The sequence below is a fragment of the Oncorhynchus tshawytscha genome, linkage group LG22 (genome assembly GCF_018296145.1).
Source record: "Oncorhynchus tshawytscha isolate Ot180627B linkage group LG22, Otsh_v2.0, whole genome shotgun sequence".
In the NCBI taxonomy this organism is placed as follows: Eukaryota; Metazoa; Chordata; class Actinopteri; order Salmoniformes; family Salmonidae; genus Oncorhynchus; species Oncorhynchus tshawytscha.
In genome coordinates, this window is record NC_056450.1 from 14,835,045 (window position 1) to 14,857,629 (window position 22,585).

Here is a 22,585-nt window from a genome sequence, read left to right on the forward strand (position 1 = left end):
ATGCTTCAGAGCGCTCAGGACCTCAGACTGGGGTGAACGTTCACCTTCCAACAGGACAACAATCCTAAGCACACAGCCAAGACAACACAGGAGTGAGTTCAGGACACGCCTCTGAATGTGCTTGAGTGGCCCAGCCAGAGCCCAGCCTAATCCCGATCGAACATCTCTGGAGACCTGAAAATAGCTGTGCAGCGACGCTCCCCATCCATCCGGACAGAGCTTGAGAGGATCTGCAGAGAAGAATGGGAGAAAATGAAATGGTTGTCCTTCTTGAAGATTCTCCCATCTCCAGAGAGGAATTCTGGCCCTTCTCCCGATTGCTCAATTTGGCCAGGCGACCAGCTTTAGGTAGAGTCTTGGTGGTTCAAAACTTCTTCCATTTAGGATAGAACTTCTTCCATGATGGAGCCCACTGTGTTCTTGGACCTTTTCCAAATCATGTCCAATCAATTCAATTTACCACAGGTGGACTCAAATCAAGTTGTAGAAACATCTCAAGGGTGATCAATGGAAGCAGGATGCACCTGAGCTCAATTGAGTCTCATAGCAAAGGGTCTGAATTCTTGTTTAAATAAGGTTTTTATTTTTTTATACATTTGCAATACATTTCTCAAAACCTGTTTTCGCTTTGTCATTATGGGGTATTGTTTGTAGATTGCTAAGGATTTTTAAAAATGTAATACATTTTAGAATAAGACTAACGTAGCAATATTTTGAAAAAGTCAAGGGATCTGAATAATTTCTGAAGGCACTGTATATCTGATACATGGATTTCTGGACAGACAGTTTTGTCAGGCTCAGCTTGCAGCTGGTCTCATCTATATTCTCAGTTTATGAAGTGTCTGTCCTCTGGCATAAAATGTAAGAGACACATACGCACACAGCAAATGGTTTCGAGGTTTGCTTTGTGTTTCTATGAGTCTGGCGAGTCACTCAGAAAATCGAGACTTGATTACATGAGACGAGCAGCAGAGAGGGGCGACGCTGATGGGGACAGGCCAGCCATGACCACCTCCATCCTGATCCTGTGACTGTCTTATTAATGAAAGAATAACGTTAGAATAGAAAGGCTTTTCATAATGTTTTGTTGCATGGTGATGCTATTGATTGATATCAAGCAGAAGTAGCTTCTGTTATGTATCTGTTCAGAGACTAGTTTGTTGTCCTGTGTTCAGTTATGTTTCAGTTTTGAGGCACTGACATGAGATATTAGTGTTTGTCAATTTTGTATGATCAAGTAACAAACAATGGTATATCACTTTTTTCAATATTGTTAATTCATTTCTGCAGATGTTAATGTCAAGTACGCATTTAAAATAGATATTTACTGATTGCGGAATTTTATAGTTTGTCTGATGGTGGCATTTTGTGGTGCTTAAAAACAAGAAAGGCTGTGTGTGAGAGATAAACAGAGAAAGTATGCCCTCACACAGAGAGACCGAGTGGTAAACAGATAGGGAGGGGACAAAGAGAGAGAGAGCGAGAAAGAGAGAGGGTGAGAGCGGGGGAAGAAGAGGGGCAGAGACAGAAAAGAGAAAGAGGGGGAGAGAGAGAGAGAGAGATGGGAGGAACAGAGTGAGAGAGTTGTATAGGGGAGGGAGAGAGAGGGGTAGGGGAGGGAGAGAGAGGGGTAGGGGAACGGTGGTACTTTGATTCGTCAGTGACACTCAGCGCCTCCCAGTCAGTGTTATGCTGATTTCTCTCTCTCTCGTTCTCTGGTTACATTAGCATCACCCTGGCCTTATCTTCCTGGCTTCACTACAATGACCCACTGCATCTCCAAGGAAATGTGTGCAGGCAAATGTACTGTCTGTATGTATGTATGTATGAATGAATGAGTGTGTCTGTTAATGCAATCCTGGCTCTCCACCTGGCCTTCATGAGTTTATCTGAGGACACACATCTCCTCCCTGGAAGGTAGGTACCATGGGCAGACATGGTATGGGGCTGCATGGTGTGGGGCTTTACATAAGGGAGGCTGTGGGAATGGCTGCATGGAGGATTCTGTCTGTTTCCTTTCAGTTCAGTGTTGGGGATTAGAGGATTACAGGGCTGGTTCATGGGGACCACTGTTGTTGACGCAGCTACATGACCTTACAGGTTTTAGCTGATGTTATTTTATTGGACTATTTTAGTGTAGGGATAGTGTACAGGCATGACATTTGATATAGGGGAACCACACATGTCGTAGAGAGAATGTCATTTGTCATATTTACCCTCACACTGTCTGCATGTCTCTGTCTTTTTCATGTCTGTATGTCTGTCTCCCGCACTTGTGTTCTCTCAAAGATGTTATATTGGTTAGTTTGTTACTGTTTAAGTGTACTTGACACATCACCTGATGTGATGTTGTTGTCAGGGAAATGGCTGAAAAAGCAGCGTTCAAAAGTGTGACAGCAGTGTTGTATGTGTATATGTACTGTACATGGAGGCTATCTAACAAGGTTGAAGCACTATCTGGAGTAGATCTAAGTGACTGTTTTAGATTTAAATGTTCTGCATTGTGGGTCTCTACTGATTAGATGAAGGCAACAATGTCCCCCCTTCTCCTCATGTGTCAAGCTGGACTTTTGTTCAGATCACAAATAATGTATTGCATCTTCCCACTACAGCTTATAAAAGTCCATGATGTGATTTGGCACTCTGGCAAATCTCTGGTTTCCAAAGCTATAATGATGGAAGATAAACTCAAGGCTTTATTGACCATTTTCCAAGAACTGCATCAAATTAAGGCAGAGATGAGGTCAGGGAAGTGAACAACACGGTAGATCTTGGTATTGAGTTACCTTTGATGTCTGCTCGTCTCTAAAGCTCATTCAGTACCATGGAGTCTAACCTACACAGGGGCCTTTGGTATAAACACACAGACAGAGAAATGGAGACATTGGAAATGCAAAGAGACTCCAGAAAGGGATCCTAAATGAGACCGAGTCTGGTGTGTTAGACCGAGTCTGGTGTGTTAGACCGAGTCTGGTGTGTTAGACCGAATCTGGTGTGTGAGACTGAGTCTGGTGTGTGAGACCGAGTCTGGTGTGTGAGACCGAGTCTGGTGTGTGAGACCGAGTCTGGTGTGTTAGACTGAGTCTGGTGTGTGAGACCGAGTCTGGTGTGTTAGACCAAGTTATTTATTTCACAAAATTGTTTGACTGAGGTTGTTTTTCACACAATCATTTTCTTGTGTATTTATAGGCCTGGGGAGTAAAGCGTTTGTGTTTATTGACAGATGGAGATGGAGTATGTATGGAAATGTTTAGATGCACCTGGATAGAAAATGTATGAGAGGGAGAGGAGGAACAGGTCACACAGTGTATGTGTGTGTGTGTGTGTGTGTGTGTGTGTGTGTGTGTGTGTGTGTGTGTGTGTGTGTGTGTGTGTGTGTGTGTGTGTGTAAAACATTAGGAATATTGAGTTGGACCCCCTTTTGTCAGAACAGAATCAATTCGTTGGCCCATGGACTCTACAAGGTGTCAAAAGCGTTCCACGGGGATGCTGGCTCGTGTTGACTCAAATGCTTCCCACAGTTGTGTCAATTTGGCTGGATGTCCTTTGGGTGTCCATATCTTGATACACACAACATTCGCCCTCTGAATGGCACAAACACAATCCATGTCTCAATTGTCTCAAGGCTTAAAAATCCTTCTTTAACCCCTCCTCCTGTTCACTGATTGAAATGGATTTAACAAGTGACATCAATAAGGGATTACAGCTTTCACCTGGCCAGCCTGTCATGGAAAGAACAATGTGCTTCATGTTTTTTTTAACCTTTATTTAACTAGGCAAGTCAGTTAAGAACATATTCTTATTTTCAATGACACAGTGGGTTAACTGCCTGATCAGGGGCAGAACGACAGATTTGTACCTTGTCAGCTCGGGGATTTGAACTTGCAACCTTTCAGTTACCAGTCCAACGCTGTAACCACTAGGCTACCCACACATAGTACTGCTAGTACTGCTGTAATCTGAATGCTGTTGATGTTTAAATGATTTCCAGGACCAGTCAAAAGTTTGGACACACCTACTCATTCAAGGATTTTTCTTTATTTGTACTATTTTCTACATTGTAGAATAATAGTGAATACATCAAAACTATGAAATAACACATATGGAATCATGTAGTAAACAAAAAAGTGTTAAACAAATCAAAATATATTTTATATTTTGAGACTCTTCAAAGTAGCCACCCTTTGCCTTGATGACGGCTTTGCACACTCGTGGCATTCTCTCAACCAGCTTCATGAGGAATGCATTTCAATTAACAGGTGTGCTTTGTTAAAAGTTAATTTGTGGAATTTCTTTCCTTTTTAATGTGTTTGAGCCAATCAGTTGTGTTGTGACAAGTTAGGGGTGGTATACAGAAGATAGCCATATTTGGTAAAAGACCAAGTTCATAATATGGCAAGACCAGCTCAAATAAGCAAAGAGAAACAACAGTCCATCATTACTTTAAGATATGAAGGTCAGTCAATACGGAAAATTTCAAGAACTTTGAAAATGTCTTAAAGAGCAGTCGCAAAAACCAAGTGCTATGAACCAAAATCAAGTGCTATGATGAAACTGACCCTCATGAGGACCGCCACAGGAAAGGAAGACCCCGAGTTACCTCTGCTGCAGAGGATACGTTCATTAGAGTTACCAGCCTCATAAATTGCAGACCAAATAAATGCTGCACAGAGTACAAGTAACAGTCACATCTCAACATTAACTGTTCAGAGGAGATTGCGTGAATCAGGCCTTGAATTGCTGCAAAGAAACCACTACTGAAGGACACCAATAATAATAAGAAGAGACTTGCTTGGGCCAAGAAACATGAGCAATGGACATTAGACTGGTGAAAATCTGTCCTTTGGTCTGATGAGTCCAAATGAGATTTTCTGTTCCAACCGCCATGTCTTTGTGAGACGCAGAGTAGGTAAACGGATGATCTCTGCATGTGTAGTTCCCACTGTGAAGCATGGAGGAGGAGGTGTTATGGTGTGGGGTTGCTTTGCTGGTGACACTGTCTGTGATTTATTAAAACTTTTACTTTGAATTTACCATCTACTGCATCTTGCCTATGCCGTTTGGCCATCGCTCATCCATATATTTATATGTACATATTCTTATATTCTCATTCCTTTACACTTGTGTGTATAAGGTAGTTGTTTTGAAATTGTTAGATTACTTGTTAGATATTACTGCATGGTCGGAACTAGAAGCACAAGCAATTCGCTACACTCGCATTAACATCTGATAACCATGTGTATGTGACCAATAAAATTTGATTTTAATTCAAGGCCCACTTAATCAGCATGGCTACCATAGCATTCTGCAGCGATACACCATCCCATCTGGTTTGCGCTTTGTGGGACTATCATTTGATTTTCAACAGGACAATGACCCAACACACCTCCAGGCTGTGTAAGGGCTATTTGACCAAGAAGGAGAGTGATGCTGCATCAGATAACCTGGCCTTCACAATTCCTGACCTCAACCCAAATGAGATGGTTTGGGATGAGTTGGACCGCACAGTGAAGGAAAAGCAGCCAACAAGTGCTCAGCATGTGTGGGAACTCCTTCAAGACTGTTGGAAAAGCATTCCTCATGAAGCTGGTTAAGAGAATGCTAAGAGTGTGCAAAGCTGTCATCAAGGCAAAGGGTGGCTACTTTGAAGAATCTCAAATATATTTTGATTTGTTTAACACTTTTCTGGTTACTACAAGATTCCATATTTGTTAATTAATTGTTGAGGTCTTCACTACATTATTTTACAATGTAGAAAATTGTGAAAATAAAGAAGAGTGTCCAAACTTTTGACTGGTACTGTATATCTCAGCTAAAATCTTAAGAGGGCACTTTGTGGATTGCATATATAAAAGAGTAAAAGACTTCATGTTAGTACTTTTTTTATGGATTTGAGCATCGTTGATGTCAGCAACTGTAGCATGTTGCAGTTTTATGTAATGTTTGCTCACAAACACGAATCAAACCATTACAAACTAACTGGCTGTGAATGAGGCTAACTAACTGAATGCTGCATAACACCATCAGTTGCCCTGACTAGGAACCCCAAAAAAATATCACCTCACCTCCCAGGAGAAAAAAAGCCATCTCTTACCTCTCAGGGACCCCAATGTGGAGGATTTTTCCAAAGAAAAGTGGGCACTGGTTCAGGAGGTCTAATCTTTTTTCTTAATTAAGCAAAAGCGTTGAAACTTTGTCGAAGTTAAATGTATGTTGCTCATATAAAGATACAAATACAACAGGTTATCAGGGCTATATAGCCTATTAGCGGAGCCACTGATTACCAATGGTGTCAGAGACAACACATCAGGTCAGTTGACAGTGTGAGAATTGCCCATTAGTAAATCAATGACATTTGATATTCCATGTAGAACATGTGGTAGTGTTATTATTAGTTAAATAACAGGGTGATTATGTAATATGGTTAGGGGGGGGGGGTCTTGAGGCAGAACAGAGTGATGATGATGACATGAGTAGCTGGGTCAGCGAAAACATTTATTTGCATTCCTCTGGGCTGATCTCCTTCCCATGGGAGCAGAGTAGTCTTAGGAAGGCTCTCCAACACTCACATGCCCATTAGCCTGTCTTAGCTAACTCTATTTGACAAGACGTCAGACATTCTTTAGGAATTCTTACGGAGATGTAACAGAGGAAATGGAAGCAAGTCTAATTGGACAAAACAGTTTCTTTTTTTAGCAGCGCAGCCAGTGAAAATTGACCAGGGGGGTATGTCACAAAAAGCAACACAAAGCAGGACTAATATTCCTAAATACTGACTCAAATGTTCTTATAACCCATTGTCAACGGTATAGCTTTTGTAACCAATTGGACAATCAACTGCCATACCTGAATGTTTATCAAAGTTACTAAACATAACAAAGCAGGATAATTTAAATAGCTAAGATAAGGAGCCTTTACACACAGCAAGCACACAATCATACCAAACAATGGATGTCAATGATGATAAATGGAAACTAGCTTCCTCCACTGTCCCTGTCCCAATACTGGGTTTTAACCAGTGGGCCTCTGAACGCAAACACATATCCTCCTTGACAAATGTACGGAGCAGTTGAGCTATAGAAAAGGATCCAATTCGTTAACTCCATTGGCAACATTTCAAGCTATCTCTGGAGTGAGCTTACGGCACATTCTTATCTCCTCCCATCTGGTTTGCACTTTGTAGGACTATCATATGTTTTTCAACAGGACGATGACCCAACACACCTCCAGACTGTGTAACGGCTAATTGACCAAGAAGCAGAGTGATGGAGTGCTGCTTCAGATGACCTGGCCTCCACAATCACCCGACCTCAACCCAATTGAGATGGTTTGGGATGAGTTGGACTGCCGAGTGAAGGAAAAGCAGCCAACAAGTGCTCAGCATATGTGGGAACTCTTTCAAGACTGTTGGAAAAGCAATCCAGGTGAAGCTGGTTGAGAGAATGCCAAGAGTGTGCAAAGCTACCATCAAGGCAAAGGGTGGCTACTTTGAAGCATCTCAAATATAAAATATTATTGTAAGAGGACAATAAGAGGAGAGCAACTATTGTAGTTGTCATCAACTTCCAGTTAGAAACCAAGGAAAAGTTGTGGAATCCTACAGTAGAAACACATTTACTTTGTGGAGGGAGTACACGGATCAATTCTGTATGGCATTGAGTAATGTTTTTGTGGACCTCAAATCCAATTCTGATGTAATGCATTGGTAAGTCTCTTCGAGGTTCCTTCACGTCCCTATTTTTATTTTTGAGTAATTCCTCTAACTCATTCAATTGATAACAGCCGGGCGGGCCCGAGCATTTCTGCATCCATGCAACAAAAAAATCTAACTCACTACTCATTCCATTTTAAGGAGCTTTTCAGAATGTCATTTTAAGGAGCTTTTTGTGGATGAAAGCACTTCAAAGCCCCCTGATTTTCTTGACATGCAATTTATGACGACAAGACTATTGACCAATAAGTTCACATGCTAACGTGGAGGAGAAGCCATGCAGAATATTCAGCTGTGAGATGTAGCCTAAATGTGAAAGAGACTAAGTGGTATGAGAAGAGGCCGTTTTTGAGGACTGGTAAGATAAGGCATTAGGTCTCAAAGCCCATGCAGATCATGTGTTTACAATTATCTCATTTGAAAGCGACATCAAGGCACATGCATCCTTGGCAACCAAAGGGTTGATCTCCAGGTCATATTTAGATTCATGACTACATTTACTGCATCTAAATGTTTCATATGCGGACAGAAACCAATTCCCAGCTAAGTTAAGGCATAGGCTATACACAGCAAATACAAGTCAACAAATACTTCCTCAGTCAATATGGGCCGTGTCTTCATACCTCATCTATCATCTTCCAAACCAATCATATCTACAGTACAGTTCAACTCTGAAGAATGGGCCATTAGAGAGTGGTTCTGGTATAGTGCCCCCCCCCCCCAAAATGACAGTACATTAGCAGTGAGCAGTACATGCTGATAAATATATTGTTCTGCACAGAGCATCAAACCGGAGTTGTGCTGTTAAGTCATCAGAACGTTGTGGGAAACAGAAACCGCAGGATTATGGTGACATTTACTTGTCAGCTCTGGGTCGGTTGAGGGCGCTTTTACATGGAGAGCATGCGCGGTTCAGCTCACTCCCACGACCTCAAGGCATCTCCAGAGGCCCACTTTGAGGACGTAACACACAACATGCCACATGTGACATATGTGTGAGGCAGTACGTGGTTTTCAACATATTTGGATAGCTGATTCTTTAACGTGGAAATGCAACAACATGCATGTGATGCACCACTTCTGTTTTTGAATTGTGATCATAACTGGCTTTGGCTTGATCCATGCTTCTGCAAGGGAAAATGTACAGAATGAAAGACATCCAGGCGAACAATGTCATATGATTACCGTCTGAAGTTAAGCTCTTTACTTAACAGTTAGCCTAGATGGAAACACAGTTTAAAGTTTTTTTTTCATATGCATGATCTGCAAGTATAATCGTGTCACCGCTCACATGCTCATTTATACGGCAAATGCCTTAAATGTAATTCAGACTGTACATGGCCACCACCATGCTACAACAGGCACCGATCCCACCAGTTATCTCCCGAGTCAAGACCATCACACAGTACGAGTGACATTTCTAGTTAAAGTGGAGTCCTGCAGTATGTCGCAGACTAAATAAATGTAACTGAGGGAGAACACAGAATGTGTGAACATTTGACTGACATCCAGCCAACAATAAGAGGAGAAACAATAAGAGGAGAGCATCCGACAGACATGGTCAGACCACAGCGTTTAGTGTCTGAAACTTTGTCTCTCTGGAAATCAAACCATTGAAGTGTTTTGCCTTCAGATAATATTCACAACCTTGGACTTCTTCCACATTTTGTTCTGTTACAGCCTGAATTTAAAATGGATTAAATGAAGATGTTTTCTTGTCACTGGCCTACACACAATACCATGTCAAAATGGAATAATGTTTTTCTAAATCTTTGCATGTTAATTAAAAATGAACAACTGAAATGTCTTGAGTCAATAAGTATTCAACCGCTTTGTTATGGCCTAAATAAGTTCAGGAGTAAACATATGCTTAACGAGTCACATAATACGTTGCATAGACTCACTGTGTGCAATAAGTGTTTAACATGGTTTGTGAATGACTACCTCATCTATGTACCCCACACATACAATTATCTGCAAGGAAGGTCCCGTCGTTGAGCAGTGAATTATAAAAAACAGATTCAACCACAAAGACCAGGGAGGTTTTCCAATGCCTCACAAAGAAGTGCACCTACTGTATTGGTAGATGGTTAAAATAAAATAAAAATGCAGACTTTGAATATCCCTTTGAGCATTGTGAAGTTATTACACTTTGGCTGGTGTATCAATACACCCAGTCACTACAAAGAGACAGGCGTCCTTCCTAACTCAGTTGCCGGAGAGGAAGGAAACCACTGGGGGATTTCACCATGTGTAACGGTTCTCTTTAGTTGAAGGAGAGGCGGACCAAAATGCGGCGTGATGATGATTCATGTTTGTTTAATAAAGGAAAACTATACATGAATAAACTACAAAACAATGAAATGTGAAAACTCAAAACAGCCCTATCTGGTGCAAAACACAGAGATGGGAACAATCACCCACAAACACACAGTGAAACCCAGGCTACCTAAATATGGTTCCCAATCAGAGACAATGACTAACACCTGCCTCTGATTGAGAACCATATCAGGCCAGACATAGAAATAGGCAAACAAGACAACCAACATAGAATGCCCACTCAGATCACACCCTGACCAACCAAAACATAGAAACATACAAAGCAAACTATGGTCAGGGTGTGACACCATGAGGCCAGTGGTGACTTTAAAACAGTTGCAGAGTTTAATGGCTGTGATAGGAGAAAATTGTGAACGGATCAACATTGTAGTTACTCCACAATACTAACCTAACTAACAGAGTGAAATAATATTCCAAAGCATGCATCATGTTTGTTACAAGGCACTAAAGTAATACTGAAAAAAATGTGGCAAAGCAAATCCCTTTTTGTCCTGAATACAGTGTTATGCAAAAAGGGAGATACATAAAGGAATAGATACAGTATTAAAAATAACACAGTAGTGTCAATTGTAAATCATTGACTTCTGATATTTGTGCAGGTCATCTAAGTTTGGACATCTAAACTGGATCTGTGGAAGCGTCTCAAATGGCAACCTATTTCCTATATAGTACACTACTGTTGACCAGGGCCCAGTATTGCACTAAATAGGGAGTAGGGTGCCAATTGGGACACATCCTGTGTTTGTCACTATCCAGGTCACCCAGTACACTAGAACTGACCAGAGCAGCTGTTCAACTGAACTCAAAGACACATTATCTTTGGCACAGTTCAGCTGGTCCCACAAAAAACAGATTAGCCACAGTTGACCAACATCGCAGTTCAGCCGGTCAACTAGTGGTAATGTAGCTTTCCAATGTGGTGACAAGCATTCACGGATGCACACACACACGCATGAGCTGTACTCACACATGCACACACACACACGTACTCTCTCTCGCACACACACACACGTACTCTCTCTCTCTCACACACACACACACACACACACACACACACACACACACACACACACACACACACACACACACACACACACACACACACACACACACACACACACACACACACACACACACACACACACACACACACACACACACACATACAGCTGAGGGTGTTCTGGTACTCATATACTGTTACTAGTGAGCATGCCTATTTCTTGGAAAAACACAGCGAGTAGAACAAGGACATCCACTGTAGCGCTGTCAGTGGAAAAGATGGTTTGTTTGAAAGTGATGACACACATTGGTCTGTAATGAAGCTTTCCAATTTACATTCAACATGTTAAAAAAGTACCAAGGGGTTTGGTTTGCATGAAATCAAAAAACAAAATCTGAAATATTAATGTCAGGATCTTTTTGAAGTAGTATCATAGCGTAGTTCTTATTGGTGTCTGTTTGAGTAGCAAAGCCGGGCTGTCTATTTCTTTGAAAGAAGAAGAAAGGAACACCCTCAAGTCTCTTTTTTCTGTGGGCGGGACAGCTAACTTCCTGCTATTTTACACGGTGTATGTTAAGTAGGTCAACGATGTGAACTCACTGTTCTTTGTGCGCTTTAAATAAAGAACCTGTTTGTGATGTTAATGGTTATGGCATGGATCATTTACACCTGGCTCAAGTACCCATCTGAAATATGACTGAGGTACATTAACCATACGAAGTTCTGTGTGTTGTCATGACATGATCAGTAAATTCAGACAACCAACCCATTTGATAATATCTGTCAAGCGCCCACGTAACATTGTTGCCTACATGTACCTGAATATATCGGAGAGGGCTGTTATGTAACCATGTGAAACATAATGACAAGTCATTCTATTGGAAATTGATATTCAGGTCAAGGGGAAATGCAAGGAATAATGAGTTCTGTGGAGCGCTTCCAACCAGACTCAATTACTGAGCATCACTATGTTATATAGCCTTGCTTCTACGGCACCGATGTTGTAATAAATTATGAATATTTCCTAGAGTTGTGGTGGTAGAACTACACTACCAGTCAAACGTTTGGACACACCTACTCATTCAGTGGTTTTTCTTTATTTTGACTATTTCCTACATTGTACAATAATAGTGACGTGTTAAACAAATCAAAATATATTTTATGTTTGAGGTTCTTCAAAGTAGCCACCCTTTGACTTGATGACAGCTTTGTACACTCTTGGCATTCTCACAACCAGCTTCATGGGGTAGTCACCTGGAATGCATTTCAATTAACAGGTGTGCCATGTTAAAAGTTAATTTGTGGAATTTATTTCAGTTGTGTTGTTTAAGACATCAGTCAACCTGGAACATTTTAAGAACAAAAAACCTTTGTGTTATTTCATAGTTTTGATGTCTTCGCTACTTTCTACAATGTAGAAAATAGTAAAAATAGAGAAAAACCCTTGAAATAGTAGATGTGTCCAAACTTTTGACTGATACTGTATGTCTTGCTGTGTAAGGTATTGAAATACTTATTGGAGCATGGCTACAGGTTCGAGGACTCTCTCTGTATGACTGAATGAATGTTGACCTAAATGTTTATCTTTAACTAAATTCCCTGGGCACGTCAAATGAGGTAGCAGATTTAGTTTGATGTCTGTGTTGGGTTGCATATAAAACCATACTGTAATGTGCAATGCATTGCTGTCTTCTCGTTTAGGGAAAATCTGTCTGCACATAAGATGTGACACACTTGGCTTGTCTCACACTTACACCCTCATCATCATGCCAACACATTGGTAACACTTTATATTAGGGTATAACTTATGAAGGGTTTATAAGTAGCTTATAAACTGTTAATAATTTGTTTATAGATAGGCAATCAATCCTTATTCATTTGGTTACTAAATATGGACTAGAAAAATAAGCAAACTTCGTAGCCTACATAAGGAGGGATGCTTGAGGGCCATGAATGTCTAGGGAGATTAGAGCCTCTGGAGAAAGGGGCGGGAGGCCCATTCAGAACACGAGTGGTGTTCAAGACCCTTTGTGCTTTTCTTATTTCCTGGCTTTAATTTGATTTTTTATTTAGCTTTTCTCTGTCTGCATAATACAAACTCAATTCCTCAGCAGGAAGAATTTCCATGTGGACCGCTCAGAGGTCTCTGAACTGGCTCTGTCCAGCTCCTCTGCATGACTCATAACATGGAACGTGTGTCTCTGATATAATACTGTAGCTAGTCAGGCCTTATTAGCAGAGGGACTGCAGGCTTCTCCAACATCCCTCACATCAACCGTAACAGACATGTCCAATAACCTCTGTGTATCATATAACAACAGTGTGTGCGTAGTGTGTGTGCGGTAGAAAAAAATTAAGATTTACCATCTGCTCAACGCTCTCTGGAGCAACTTTAAGCTCCCATTTATCTCAATCTCCCTCTCTGTCTCTCTCATGACTAATCTTCTCTCTATGGGATATTTGGGTTCAGTGAGATACTTAGACTTTTTGGGCATTCATTTTTAGGTGCCACCGTATCTGCTGTGAAACGTTCAATCTCTCCAACTATATTTCCCTCTGTTGTGCCTTTCTACCGCTTCAAATGCATGCCTTTATCACAGAATCCTGGTCTTTATCTAACAACCCACCTCCTAGAGTATATGCCATCCACTCTGCAGAAACTGTAGCATATAACATAATAATACAGCCTCCTTAACACAACTACTTCAATATACGCCACATACAAACCAGCAGCTGCTGGGTGAAGAGCACACATTCAAACTCTTGGCAGAAGTACAGGCAGTGTCTTGATTCATTTGCTCAACACAGCTCGCTGCATAACCACAGTCCCAAATCTTGGCCCAATTTGTGTCTCTGTAAATATATTTATTGTAAATACATTTATGGTGCATGGTTTTCAACGGTGTGATTTGACTTCTATTTGTCTCTCTGGAGCAGTTAAATCAGATTAGCCAGAAAGTAGGGCCCTTTTGAAAAAAAATATTAGGCCAATTCATTCTTTTAAAATCTATGTATTTCCAATTCATATATTTTCTATTTTTTTGTTTATCAAAAGTAGACAACTGTAGAGCTAACAACAACAACAAATAGTTTAGGGAAGCCTTTGTTGCTATGCTACTTTCTCACTTCCATTTCCTGTTTGTTTCCCCTCTGATTTTTCCTTTGTCACTCATTCACTGATTATTCAACTAGATGATTCAGAGAGAACTTGTGTCTGTAATTAACGCTAGCAAGCACGACGTAATTACATAATTAATACAATTAACTGCACTACTGTTTTCTGTAACTAACCATTACACTCCTCTGTCCTCTCCAGATGGGAAATGCTTCAGACACAACCCTGTTTGTCTCCACAATCTCAAAGGAGCTTGACTTGCTCATGGGCACTTTCTACAGCATATTCTGTGAGTTCCTATTCCCTGTCAATGGGTCATATTTACTCATTGTTGATCCAGTCCTTACATGATTCCAAGGGGAGCCAGTCCCAGCCACATACAGATCAAATAGAAGCGTCAAGGCATTTACCCTCATCCATTCTTAAGAGTACTGTCTTAGTATTTTGTGTTTATATAATTATTTGGTCAGGCCAGGGTGTGACATGGGTTTATTTTGTGTTGTGTTGTGGTATTGGGGGTTTTAGTAGGTATTGGGATTGTGGCTGAGTAGGGGTGTCTAGCATAGTCTATGGCTGCCTGAGGTTCTCAATCAGAGTCAGGTGATTCTCGTTGTCTCTGATTGGGAACCATATTTAGGTAGCCTGGGTTTCACTGTGTGTTTGTGGGTGATTGTTCCTGTCTCTGTGTTTGTTGTCACCAGACAGGCTGTATAGGTTTTCACATTCCGTTTGTTGTTTTTGTATTATTCGTATTCATTAAAGATGTATCGTACTAACCACGCTGCATTTTGGTCCGACTCTCTTTCGACGGAGGAAAGCCGTAACAGAATCACCCACCACAACTGGACCAAGCAGCGTGGTGACAGGCAGTGACAGCAACAGCAGCGAAAAGAGGAATGGACATGGGAGGACGTTATGGACAGCAGGAGTATAGAGTATACGACTTGGGAGGAAATAGACAGGTGGGCGGTCGACCCAGAGAGAGTGCCGGAGCCCGCCTGGGATTCGCTGGAGCAGTGCGAGGAGGGCTATAGGAGAATGGAGTCGAAGAGAAAAGCACGGCGGCGCAGAAAGAAACCCGAAAGTCAGCCCCAAAAATTTCTTGGGGGGGGGCTCAGGGAGAGTGTGGCAGAGTCAGGGTTCAGACCTGAGCCAACTCCCCCTGTTTATCGTGAGGAGCAGCGATCACAGGACTTCTGGACTTGGGAGGAGATATTGGACGGAAAAGGACCCTGGGTACAGCCTGGTGAATATCGACGCCCCAAAGAAGAACTGGAGGCGGCGAAAGCGGAGAGGCGCTGGTATGAAGAGGCAGCATGGCGACGCGGATGGAAGCCCGAGAGTCAGCCCCAAAAATGTATTGGGGGGGGCTCACAGGGAGTATGGCTACGCCAGGTAAGAGACCTGCGCTAACTTCCTGTGCTCACCGGGGGGCTAAAGAGACCGGGCAGGCACCGTGTTATGCTGTGGAGCGCACGGTGTCTCCAGTGCGGTTGCATAGCCCGGTGCGGTACATACCAGCTCTTCGTATTGGCCGGGCTAGAGTGGGCATCGAGCCAGGTAAGGTTGGGCAGGCTCCGTGCTCAAGAGCTCCAGTGCACCTGCACGGTCCGGTCTATCCAGTGCCACCTCCACACACCAGTCCGCCGGTGGCAGCTCCCCGCACCAGGCTTCCTGTGCATGTCCTCTACCCAGTGCCAGCACCACGCACCAGGCCTTCAGTGCGCCTCGCCTGTTCAGCGCTGCCAGAGCCTTTCTCCTCTCCAGCGCTGCCGGAGCCTCCCGCCTGTTCAGCGCAGCCAGAGCCTTCCTCCTCTCTAGCGCTGCCGGAGCCTCCCGCCTGTTCAGCGCAGCCAGAGCCTTTCTCCTCTCCAGCGCTGCCGGAGCCTCCCGCCTGTTCAGCGCAGCCAGAGCCTTCCTCCTCTACAGCGCTGCCGAAGCCTCCCGCCTGTTCAGCGCAGCCAGAGCCTTCCTCCTCTACAGCGCTGTTGGAGTCTCCTGCCTTTTCAGCGCAGCCAGAGCTGCCAGCCTGCATGGAGCAGCCTGAGCTGTCAGTCTGCATGGAGCAGCCTGAGCTGTCAGTCTGCATGGAGCAGCCAGAGCTGTCAGTCTGCATGGAGCAGCCAGAGCTGGCAGTCTGCATGGAGCAGCCAGAGCTGGCAGTCTGCATGGAGCAGCCAGAGCTGCCAGTCTGCATGGAGCAGCCAGAGCTGCCAGTCTGCATGGAGCAGCCAGAGCTGCCAGTCTGCATGGAGCAGCCAGAGCTGCCAGTCTGCATGGAGCAGCCAGAGCTGTCAGTCTGCATGGAGCAGCCAGAGCTGTCAGTCTGCATGGAGCTGCCAGTCTGCATGGAGCAGCCAGAGCTGCCAGTCTGCATGGAGCAACCAGATCCGCCAGTCAGCCAGGATCCACCAGTCAGCCAGGATCCACCAGTCAGCCAGGATCCGCCAGTCAGCCGGGATCTGCCAGAGCCTACTACCTGCCTGAGTTTCCTCTCAGTACTGGGCTTCCTCTCAGTACTGGGCTTCCTCTCAGTACTGGGCTTCCTCTCAGTGCTGAGCTTCTCCTCAGTCCCGAGCTTCTCCTCAGTCCCGAGCTTCCCCTCAGTCCCGAGCTTCCCCTCAGTCCCGAGCTTCTACCTCAGTCCCGAGCTGCCCCTCAATCCAGTGGGGTCCTTGGTGAGGGTTATTAGGCCTAGGTCGGCGGCGAGGGTCGCCAATCAAAGGACGCGTTACAGGGGACTAAGACTTGGTTGGAGTGGGGTCCACGTCCCGAGCCGGAGCCGCCACCGTGGACAGACACCCACCCGGACCCTCCCCTATGGGTTTTAGTGTGCGGCCGGGAGTCCGCACCTTGGGGGGGGTTCTGTCACGCCCTGGTCTTAGTATTTTGTGTTTATATAATTATATGGTCAGGCCAGGGTGTGACATGGGGTTATTTTGTGTTGTGTTGTGGTATTGGTGGTTTTAGTAGGTATTGGGATTGTGGCAGAGTAGGGGTGTCTAGCATAGTCTATGGCTGCCAGAGGTTCTCAATCAGAGTCAGGTGATTCTCGTTGTTTCTGATTGGGAACCATATTTAGGTAGCCTGGGTTTCACTGTGTGTTTGTGGGTGATTGTTCCTGTCTCTGTGTTTGTTGTCACCAGACAGGCTGTATAGGTTTTCACATTCCGTTTGTTGTTTTTGTATTGTTCGTATTCGTATTGGTATTCATTAAAGATGTATCGTACTAACCACGCTGCATTTTGGTCCGACTCTCTTTCGACGGAGGAAGCCGTAACAGTATAATTTTATGCCTGGATATATACCCTGATTTGACATATTCCTAATTCTTCCTCTATGTTTAGGTCTTTATTTACAGTACATTCTGAAAGTATTCAGACCCCTTCCCACTTTCCATATTTTGTTACGTTACCCCCCCCATTTTTAGAAATGTTTGCAAATGTTTTAAACATAAGAAACAAAAATACATGATTTACTTACAGTTGAAGTTGGAAGTTTACATACACCTTAGTCAAATACATTTAAACTCAGTTTTTCACCATTCCTGATATGCAATCCCAGTAAACATTCCCTGTCTTAGGTCAGTTAGGAACACCACTTTTTTAAAGAATGTGAAATGTCATAATAATAGTAGAGTGATTTATTTCAGCTTTTATTTCTTTCATCACATTCCCAGTGGGTCAGAAGTTTACATACACTCAATTCGTATTTGGTGGCATTTCCTTTAAATTGTTTAACTTGGGTCAAACGTTTCAGGTAGCCTTCCACAAGCTTCCCACAATGAGTTGGGTGAATTTTGGCCCATTCCTTCTGACAGAGCTGGTGTAACTGAGTCAGGTTTGTAGGCCTCCTTGCTCGCACACGCTTTTTCAGTTCTGCCCACAAATGTTCTATAGGATTGAGGTCAGGGCTTTGTGATGGCCACTCCAATACCTTGACTTGGGTTGTCCTTAAGCCATTTTGCCACACCATTGGAAGTATGCTTGGGGTCATTGTCCATTTGGAAGACCCATTTGCGACCAAGCATTAACTTCCTGACTGATGTCTTGAGATGTTGCTTATATATATCCACATAATTGTCCCTCCTCATGATGCCATCGATTTTATGAGGTGCACCAGTCCTTCCTGCAGCAAAGCACCCCCACAACATGATGCTGTCACTCCCGTGCTTCACGGTTGGGATGGTGTTCTTCAGCTTGCAAACCTCCCCCTTTTCCCTCCAAACATAACAATGGTTATTATGGCCAAACAGTTCTATTTTTTATCAGACCAGAGGACATTTCTTCAAAAAGTACGGTCTTTGTCCCCATGTGCAGTTGCAATTCGTAGTGTTGCTTTTTTATGACGGTTTTGGAGCAGTGGCTTCTTCCTTGCTGAGCGGCCTTTCTGGTTCTGTTGATATAGGACTTGTTTTACTGTGGATATAGATACTTTTGTACCTGTTTCCTCCAGTATCTTCACAAGGTCCTTTGCCGTTGCTCTGGGATTGATTTGCACTTTTTGCACTGAAGTACGTTCATCTCTAGGAGACAGAACACATCTTCTTCCTGAGCGGTATGACGGCTGCGTGGTCCCATGGTGTTTATATTTGCGTACTGTTGTTTGTACAGATGAACGTGTCTTCTTCCTGAGCAGTATGACGGCTGCATGGTCTCATGGTGTTTATACTTGCGTACTATTGTTTGTACAGATGAACGTGTTACCTTCAGGTTCATTTTTTAAATTTTATACATTTGCAAAAATGTTTAAAAAATACAGTTTTTGCTTTGTCATTATGGGGTGTGTAGATTGAGTATATTTAAAAATATATATATTTTAGAATAACGCTGTGATGTAAAAGAAAAATGAGGAAAAAGTCAAGGGGTCTGAATACTTTCAGAATGCACTGTAGTTATCCTTCTCTTTTTTTATTTTCATATTTCATTCTCATTCTCTTATAGGTGTTCTGTCTCTCCTGGGGAATGGCATCTTGCTGCTTGTTGCGTATCGTAAGCGATTGTCCTTGAAGCCGGCCGAGTTCTTCATCATAAACCTGTCCATCAGCGACCTTGGGATGACCCTGTCTTTATTCCCTCTGGCCATTCCCTCAGCATTCGCTCACAAGTATTTGATATTCTTTCTCTCTTCTTGTTCATGGAACAAAAAAACCCTAGGGCATTATCGAGAAAGCATTTTTATTCTATGCTGCAATGATAATGACTAAATATCTCAGTGAAAACTTTTTCCTGTCTAACTCTCTTATCTCTCCCCACTGTGTAGGTGGCTGTTCGATGAGATCACCTGTCAGTTTTACGCTATGTGTGGGGTTCTGTTTGGTCTGTGCAGTCTGACCAACCTCACAGCTCTCTCTTGCATCTGCTGCCTCAAAGTCTGCTTCTCTAACTATGGTGAGTTAGATGTCATTGGCATATAATCTAACCTTAATTTTTTTGTTGTATGTTAATCTCTGAGATGGTGAAGTAGTATGTTAAAACTGATGCAATCTAATGTGCCCTTTCGAGATGAATAAAGCACTATTTTATCTTGTGTCAAAATGCTAATTTCTCCTCCTTCCTTTTCCCCTTTGTCCCATTTTCCATTCCCAGGCAATAAATTCTCCTCATCCCATGCCTGCTTCCTGGTGGTGGCAGTGTGGTGTTACGCCTCTGTGTTCGCCATCGGTCCCCTGGCACATTGGGGACACTACAGAGCAGAGCCTTATGGCACTGCCTGCTGCATTGACTGGAACGTACCCAACTACGAGCTGTCTGCCCTGTCCTACATTGTCTGCCTGTTCCTCTTCTGCTACGCTCTGCCCTGCACCGTCATCTTCCTCTCCTACACCTTCATCCTGCTGACGGTGCGCGGCTCTCACCAGGCCGTCCAGCAGCATGTGTCACCCCAGACCAAGACCACCAACGCACACGCCCTCATCGTCAAGGTCAGAGTATCCCTGTGTCAGCAGTCCAGTTCACAACAACAACAGCTCAGGGATTATGTACTTTTTTGTGGTTAGACTTGTATAGTTTGCAGGGTCTGTGACAAAGTTATAAAGCATTATACCTTGCGACTAAGTCAAGTGATATTGAATATTTATGGCTGTTTATATATTGTGTGTGTTTTTCAACAGTTGTCAGTAGCAGTATGCATCGGATTCCTGGGTGCATGGAGCCCTTACGCCATAGTGGCCATGTGGGCGGCATTTGGTGACGCCACCCTAGTGCCTCCTACTGCATTCGCCCTGGCAGCCATCTTTGCCAAATCGTCCACCATCTACAATCCTATGGTATACCTGCTTTGCAAACCAAACTTCCGCAAGTGTCTTTGTCGAGACACATCCACGTTCCGCAATAGGATCTGCAGGGGCAGCCCCCGGCCTGAACAGAAAGACCCATTTGGATCCACATCCCAGAGAAACATCAAGGACATGAGTGTCTCAAACGGACAGCCAGAGAGCCACAGGGCATGTTTGCACTCTGCCGAGGATGGAGCACACTGCCACACAGGGACCACACCCCAGAGGACTGCCCGAATACTGTCAGGCTCCACCTACAGCAATGCGACTGTCAGTCAACTCTCTGCTAAACAACAGGCTCATTTCCTCTAGTAGTGAATCAGAACTGTATCCTACCCTAATCATTCAGGCAGGGATGGAGATGGTCAGGTGGAAAGACATGGCCAGGATGGGAGACAGTAAAATGGCAAAAAAGAATAGGTGGAATTCAGTTCAAGCACACAGGGCAAAATGTCAGTATCTGTGAGAGACTGGCCCATCATGCCTCATCAGCGTTAGCCTCCGCTACAAAACAGTGCATGCATTCCCCTGTGCCATCCATCCCCCCAAACATACATATGTTTTTAGCTGGCTGAGTTACTGGTATTGGCGCTTATTTGGGCAATATTTGTTAATGCCTCCATTCCAGATAGCCACTATTGGCATTACAGCAAGCTACGGCCAGCCTCAGGATCCCTATAGGGAGAGCCTCAGTCCATTCTGTTCTGACCAAGGTCACTGCCAAAGGACCACAGCTTCAAGGTTGGATATTTAGCAAAAAAAAACATATTTCTTGAAATGTTTATGTACGTCGGCAGCTGTTATACTCCGTCTCACTCACCATAACAAACAAGTTGATCAATGCAAACAACAAATAACATTAAGTTGTACAAGATGCCTAAGGACAAAATTGTTAATTGAAATATTTAAATATATTTATAAAAGAGAACATTTATTGTTATAAGTGCAGTGGATTTATCCAAGGACAATTACACGGCAAGGAGACAGAACCAAAGGAAATAGGAGCCCAATGATCCCACACATTATGCAATGTTCACATCTCTGTCGTGGGGGCTATGATATGAAAATCTTATTGCTAATCACTAAACTCGTCTGGTGATACCGTGCCAGTGTAGAGAGGCCTTTCTCCTGACATTATTTCCAATACATTGTTGATAGTACTGGGCTGTGAAGTAGGCCTGGATTTGCCTTCAGACCATTGTGTTGTTGTGCTGTAGGCTTTGATGTGTATTTGTAATAAGAGAGCCTATCTAGGCTATATTTTCATCATGATGTCCTTGTTAAAACTGTGAAACAAATATGAGGAAATTGATTTAATTAGCTTAGTTATATTGTTTGAAATGTAAGTCATGTTTCAAAACGGCCAATCAAAATAGGGCTACCTTGTCACAGGTTAGAGGTCATCATGGAGTGTTATCCCTGAGGGTACCACAGGAGGGCATCCTTATGTTTCTAGTGTCCAGGTGAGCCTGATTAGGATTACTGGGTTCACCTAGTTTAGGACTATTTAGGTTCCTCTATTGAACTGGGCCGGTTGCTCAGGCCTCTTGTCTTGTTTTGTGTTGTACTCATGTGCACTTGCTTTGTTGTTTTTTCTATGAATACTTCAGTAAACATTCTGGATTTACCCTCACCTCTGCCTGCTGTGTTTCTCTGCGCCTGGGTCCGAGTTCATACAAGTTATTGTCACATACCTGTTCTGATGGGTAGGGAGGTTCAGGCCTGCATGCTGTGGGTCAGGTAAGGTAAAGTCATTGTTTGTGGCATGACAGATGTCATGTGCCGTAGTTTAATGAGATTAGATTAACCATCTCTGTTTTTCAATAACATTTTCATGGCTGCAAACTTTTGAAGAAGGCTTGGCGTGAGATTTGCTGTGTGAATTTCATTTCCCTAGATGGAAAATGTTACTGTTATAAAGCTAATTCCCTGCAATTCTACATATTTTGACATGGCTTAGATGTATGACCAGGATGGAAAAGTAAATACAAAAAAATAAACCACAGGTCAGGTGTATTCAGGATTCTTTAAACATGAAATGTTTGCCTACCCTGAAGTGCTAGGTGTTTGAAAATGTTCTTGTTATAACACATTTCTCAAATCACCAAACCTTCAAGAAAAAAAAATCAAATCAAATTCAAA

The 22,585-nt window shown here is 43.2% G+C and overlaps 1 protein-coding gene across 1 annotated transcript; it reads left to right on the forward strand.

Annotated features, from left to right (window-relative positions):
- The first annotated feature begins 1,668 nt into the window (after window positions 1-1,668).
- On the forward strand, window positions 1,669-22,076 carry LOC112221426 (opsin-5-like). The gene is made up of 6 exons (XM_024383578.1): window positions 1,669-1,917; window positions 14,368-14,455; window positions 19,110-19,272; window positions 19,429-19,556; window positions 19,755-20,089; window positions 20,279-22,076. Exons 2-6 carry the CDS (start codon window positions 14,368-14,370, stop codon window positions 20,753-20,755), a joined length of 1,191 nt encoding a protein of 396 aa, XP_024239346.1. The 5' UTR covers window positions 1,669-1,917; the 3' UTR covers window positions 20,756-22,076.
- Window positions 22,077-22,585: the final 509 nt, after the last annotated feature.